General features: G+C 44.0%; 1 protein-coding gene across 2 annotated transcripts in view; it reads left to right on the top strand.

Moving 5' to 3' along the window:
- arap2 (ArfGAP with RhoGAP domain, ankyrin repeat and PH domain 2) overlaps positions 1-6,197 on the top strand; it is a 262,145-nt gene that overhangs the window by 2,467 nt on the left and 253,481 nt on the right. For both annotated transcript variants that reach the window (XM_065021967.1, XM_065021968.1), the window contains exon 2: positions 5,131-6,043. In XM_065021967.1, coding sequence (XP_064878039.1) covers positions 5,241-6,043 — 803 coding nt within the window. In that variant the 5' untranslated portion in view covers positions 5,131-5,240. The remainder of the gene's footprint in view (positions 1-5,130; positions 6,044-6,197) is intronic.

Here is a 6,197-nt window from a genome sequence, read left to right as displayed (position 1 = left end):
CTCAGTATGACTCCCTGATAAAATGAAGGACCTCGGTCTCGGTATGACTCCCTGATAAAATGAAGGACCTCGGTCTCAGTATGACTCCCTGATAAAATGAAGGACCTCGGTCTCAGTATGACTCCCTGATAAAATGAAGGACCTCTGTCTCAGTATGACTCCCTGGTAAAATGAAGGACCTCGCTCTCAGTATGACTCCCTGATAAAATGAAGGACCTTGGTCTCAGTATGACTCCCTGATAAAATGAAGGACCTCGCTCTCAGTATGACTCCCTGATAAAATGAAGGACCTCGGTCTCAGTATGACTCCCTGATGAAATGGGGGACCTCGGTCTCAGTATGACTCCCTGATAAAATGAAGAACCTCGGTCTCAGTATGACTCCCTGATAAAATGAAGGACCTCGCTCTCAGTATGACTCCCTGATAAAATGAAGGACCTCGCTCTCAGTATGACTCCCTGATAAAATGAAGGACCTCGCTCTCAGTATGACTCCCTGATAAAATAAAGGTTAAATAACAATTCTTGCTGATCTTCTTCTTTTTAGCCAGACAGGGTTAAATACTGTAGTACTGGGGGTTAAATACTGTAGTACTGGGGGTTAAATACTGTAGTACTGGGGGTTAAATACTGTAGTACTGGATCAATGCTTTGTGAGTCTATTCCATTCTAAGGTTTACAGACTGGGTGGTGTGTGTGAGGGGGTGGGATGGTGGTAACCAGAGAGAGATGGCAAACTGAGTCAGATCGTGTGTGTGTGTGTGGGGGGGGTGGTAACCAGAGAGAGATGGCAAACTGAGTCAGATCGCGTGTGTGTGTGTGTGTGTGTGTGTGTGTGAGGAACTGGTGTGTGTGTGAGGAACTTGTGTGTGTGTGTGAGGGGGTGGGATGGTGGTAACCAGAGAGAGATGGCAAACTGAGTCAGATCGTGTGTGTGTGTGTGTGGGGGGGGGATGGTGGTAACCAGAGAGAGATGGCAAACTGAGTCAGATCGCGTGTGTGTGTGTGTGTGTGTGTGTGTGTGTGTGTGTGTGTGTGTGTGAGGAACTGGTGTGTGTGTGAGGAACTTGTGTGTGTGTGTGTGTGTGTGTGTGTGTGTGTGTGTGTGTGTGAGGAAGGCGCTTGTGCCATAATCTGTAAGCACTCACCCCTTGCCAATACAGGTCCCTGCATGTTAAGGGAGTAAAACACACACAGCTATAACCCTTTGAGACTCTGCTTGATAAACCACGAGAGAAACACCACCTTTCACCTCTCAAATGAGCCTTTACACTCCGTGGGCCGAATCCGTTCTTCACATGTGAAGGTACCTGGACGTACATCATCAACGCTTCATGTCAACGTTGGAGTTGGGATCTTTACATGTCAGGTTCTCCTCATCTCATCTCTGATGTCCTTGGCAATTAAACAAACGAGCAGAAACACGCGTGTAGCCCTTTACACTCGTACTCCTATACAGGTTGGAAATGGCAGGTTTGGACGCTGATAAGCACCTACATTGGAACACAGTGGCTGTACAGTAAGATGCTCAACAAGTCGTCAGACCTCAGGGTCTCTGCTTCACAGCTCTGTATGGGGGTTTTGATTGACAGCTGTTCTGAACTTGAGCACCACGTGACAAGAAGTCACCCCCCCTCCCTCCTGCTGATTGGACAACTTTTGCAAATGTTTTGTTGTCTGAGAGAGAGAAATGCTGTCAAATGAAAAGGACTCAATATATTATGAAAGATGAGACATTGAGAATATATATTATAATATATATTTTTTTTAAATTTAACTAGGCAAGTTAATACCACTTTGTCATACAAGCAAGACAAACACCTGTGAGTCCAAATGTGCACTTCACATTTCCACATCATAAAACTCATGTCATATACAGTGTCAGTGTTTATCATCGCTATGTTTGATGTCACAAGGCAACAATGGCGTTATACCCTGGGTTGTTCTGAACACCGAATGATCACTCTGTTCCGATGTGTTGTGATGACAATTTGCTGTAGACCACACATCTGAGTGAACTCATGACTCAATTCTAAAACACACCAACTGGGGCACCTCATGATGTGTTCAGATCTTTTCTGTTGTTCATCCCTGATTTTAGCTGGTCATTGTTGGCAATAGAACAAGCTTTCAAATGGCCGCCTTACCCAGATTCTGATTTATAATGGACCGTTTTTTTTGGAATGCGTAAACAAGGATAGTAATTGTGTGATATCGGGGATCCAGGGCTGTGTTCCAAACAAAACAACTACAAGTGTGCTTGTTCTAGTTCCTCAACGCCACAGCTAGGAGAGTTTAAAAAACACCTTCTAGTTGAAGACTCTTCTTTGATTCATAAAAGTGCATTGAAATGGCTTAAGAACTGTACACACGTTGGAGAGGTGAGTGGCCACTTGGAAACACCAGGTAGACCTCTCACACAAACCCTTGTAAAATGTTTTGTCTTATACTGCACCTACCCCAAGTCATGTTACTGACTGTATCCAGATTATTTTTCAGATTTTGTTATCAATAAATGTGGAGAAAAGTACACTACATGTCAAATCAACAGTGTAAATGTTTTGGGTTAAGTCTTGTCAAGTGAACTGTGGTGTCCCTCACCTTTTTAGTCTAATCATTTTTGCCATAATCTCCAAACTGTTTCCTTTTTAATTGCTACTATGGCTATGCGTTAGCTTTCCATATTTCTTCTGTAAGAAACAATTCAATTTAGCCCTATCCCACAAGTGTATTGGGTTAAATAAGAAGAGGTCTCAGTTGAATGCAGAAGCGTTCTGATATAGCCTCAGTGGCGTGGGTATACCACATATGAAGTTACACTTGTTCCTCAGTGTTAATGCATGCTTCTCTCTTTGACTTCTCATTAACACCACCATACAGGGCTTCCAATAACAGTCTGGTGTTGGTCTGATGCTACTGTGAAACAAACAACACTGCAAGCGTCAGGGTCATATTCATTAGGTACCAAACGTATGAAAACAGACTGAAACAGGACTCAACAAATGTTCATTTTTGTTTTCTGTTGCATATTTCTTCTTTTTTTTATTTTCTCAGTTGTATGCCTGTTCTAGTGGTGGTCATAAAAGACCTATAAACCCACTGACTATTGTTTGTGATGATTACTGCTGCAGAGCGTTGACCTAAATGTTGCCACCGTCAGCACTGTTGGGCCTTGTGGTTATAGATCTGGTATAATTAGAGTTACAGTGCCTTCAGAAATTATTCTGAAACCTTGTCTTTTCCCACATTTTGTTACGTTACAGCCTAATTCAAAAGTTTTTAAAAAATAAATAGAAATATCTACATACAATACCAAAGCAAAAACTGATTTTGCTACATTTTTGAAAATGTTTTACAAATTAAAAACTGATATATCACATTTACATAAGTATTCAGACCCTTTGCTCAGTACTTTGTTGAAGCACCCTTTGGCAGCGATTACAGCATCGATTATTCTTGGGTATGACACTTCAAGCTTGGCACACCTGTATTTGGGGAGTTTCTCCCATTGTTCTGTTGCAAGGTTCCTGAGCACTCTGGAGCAGCTTTTCATAAAGATTCTTTCTGTACTTTTCTCCGTTCATCTTTGTCTCGATCTTGGCTAGTCTCCCAGTCCCTGCTGCTGAAAAACATCCCCACAGCACAATGCTGCCACCACCGTGCTTCACCGTAGGGATGGTGCCAGGTTTCCTCCAGACGTGACGCTTGGCATTTGGGCCAACGAGTTCAATCTTGGTTTCATTAGACCAGAGAATATTTTGGCAAATTCCAAGAGGTCTTTCATGTGCCTTTTACTGAGGAGTGGCTTCTGTCTGGCCACTCTATCATAAAGGCCTGATTTGGTGAAGTGCTGCAGAGATGGCTTCTCTTCTTCTGGAAGTTTCTCTCCACAGAGGAACTCTAGAGCTCTGTCAGAATGATCATCAGGTTAACGGTCACCTCCCTGACCAAGGCCCTTCTCTCTCGATTGCTCAGTTTTGCCCGGCAGCCAGCTCTAGGAAGAGTCTTGGTGGTTCCAAACTTCTTCCATTTAAGAATGAGGGAGGCCACTGTGTTCTTGGGGACCTTCAATGCTGCAGACATTTTTTGGTACTATTCCCCAGATCTGTGCCTCGACACAATCCTGTCTCAGAGCTTTACGGACAATTCCATCGACCTCAAGGCCTGGTTTTTGCTCTGACATGCACTGTCAACTGTGGGGTCATATATATATACAGGTGTGTCCCTTTCCAAATCATGTCCAATCAATTTGAATTTACCAAGTGGACTCCAATCAAGTTGTAGAAACGTCAAGGATGATCAATGGAAACAGGATGCACCTGAGCTCAATTTCGAGTCTCATAGCAAAGAGTCTGAATACTTAGGTAAATAAGGTATCCGTTTTTTTATTTTGATACATTTGCTAAAAATTCTAAACGGTTTTCTTTTTGTCATTATGGGGTATTGTGATGTCATTATGGGGTATTGTGATGTCATTATGGGGTATTGTGATGTCATTATGGGGTATTGTGTGTAGATTACTGAGGATTTGTATTTATTTAATCCATTTTAGAACAGGGCTGTAAATGTAACAATGTGGAAAAAGTTAAGGGGTCTGAATACTTTCCGAATGCACTGAAGTTTGTTTACAGGAAGTGTTTATAGTACAAGTTGTTATGGGGTGAGAAAGCTTATTGGAGTGGTGGACCATGGAAAAAAAGAAAAAAAAAGACAGAACAGAGTAAGGTTAGTTCTTATTTCAAAGGTCGATAGAATAGGATATGTCAATGAGACCTTAGAGAAAATGTGCTATTTATATTTCTTGTTCAAGATGGACTGGCTTGTTCAACAGTAATGCATATTATTTCTAGCATTGACATTTGGGTTCTTAGGTTTATACTGTGGTGGGGAAAGCACTGGGGCAGATTTGGTTTCAGCTCTTATAGTTCATGTAGTTCGACTGCACCGTGCAGGATTCGAGCGTTCTTATGTAGAATGTCAACTTTTAATGGAAATGAATTGATAAGTGAATTTTGAGGAAACGTCATGATTTTAGTTTTTCTTCGGGATATTAGATGTACAGATACATTAGCTACCAACTGTCAGAGGCATAATACATTCTTAATTGTATCCCTCTTGTTTCTGTTCTCAGCAAAACCACCAAACCTTCCCCCACCCAACACTTCTACTAATACTGATCTGCCTTAGATCCATCATCAACTCTTCTCTGGTGTTGATCTAGACCACCACCAAACACCCACCATGTCGGATCCCACTGACCCCAGAGAGGAAATCCTAGACTGGCTGACCAGCCTGCGTCTGCCCCAGTACGCTGCCGGATTTCACCTGGGGGGCTTCCAGTGCCTGGAAGACTGCAGGGGGCTCACTGAAAACCGCCTCCTGGAGCTCCGAGTGTTCCCTACAGGCCACCGTAGACGGATCCTATGTAGTTTGGAAGCCCTAAGATTGGTGGTGGAAGAGCCGGGGGAAGAGGAAAAGGAGGGGGAAGAGAGGGTGTGGGGCCAGATAATGCCCGTCCCCCAACCCAGACACATCTTCATGACAAATAAGAAAAGGGTGACTTCCTGCCAGCCTAGTGAGAGGGTAGAGCAGGCAAGATGGGAGGGGAGGCAGACCCTACACCCTGGGGCTGGCTTAGCGTTCTCCTCTTCTGTCTCTTCAATCCCTAACACTTCCAAAAAGGGGTCTCCGAGACCACCTCAGCCGACACCGCGTGACCCTCTCAACGTACGCACCACTTCCTCAGCCTCGAACTCCACATCTGGCAGCTGTGATTCCTTCTCTGGAGAGGTGCCCTCTGATTGTGAGATCTCCTCTGAGGAGCCCTCCCCTTCCTCCACAGACCTCTCTCCCGGGCCTGACCACGTCCTATCTGGGAAAAACCAAGAGGTTTACCAGGGGAAGATGGTGGATAATGTGATCTATGAGAGGGGACCCAGCTTGAAGACACAAGCCAAGGGCCCCCGGCCCACCCGTTCCTACAGACTGAGGCACCGGCCGGTCCCCGGGATTCCTGACCAGGTCATCCTACCCCCGCCGGACTGGTAGGCATCTCTCATCCCTCGCCTCATCTGTCTATAACGTATTGATAAGCCTATTATAATATGAAGTGATCAATGGGTGTGTATACCGTTGGTTTATGATGTTTTGAAACTTTAACACTTTCTCATAGTTGACCCACTGTTTTTTTTATTTTTA

This window comes from Oncorhynchus nerka, linkage group LG8 (genome assembly GCF_034236695.1).
Source record: "Oncorhynchus nerka isolate Pitt River linkage group LG8, Oner_Uvic_2.0, whole genome shotgun sequence".
Classification (NCBI taxonomy): Eukaryota; Metazoa; Chordata; class Actinopteri; order Salmoniformes; family Salmonidae; genus Oncorhynchus; species Oncorhynchus nerka.
Note: the sequence above shows the minus strand (reverse complement) of the source record. Positions and strands in the feature narration are given on the sequence as shown.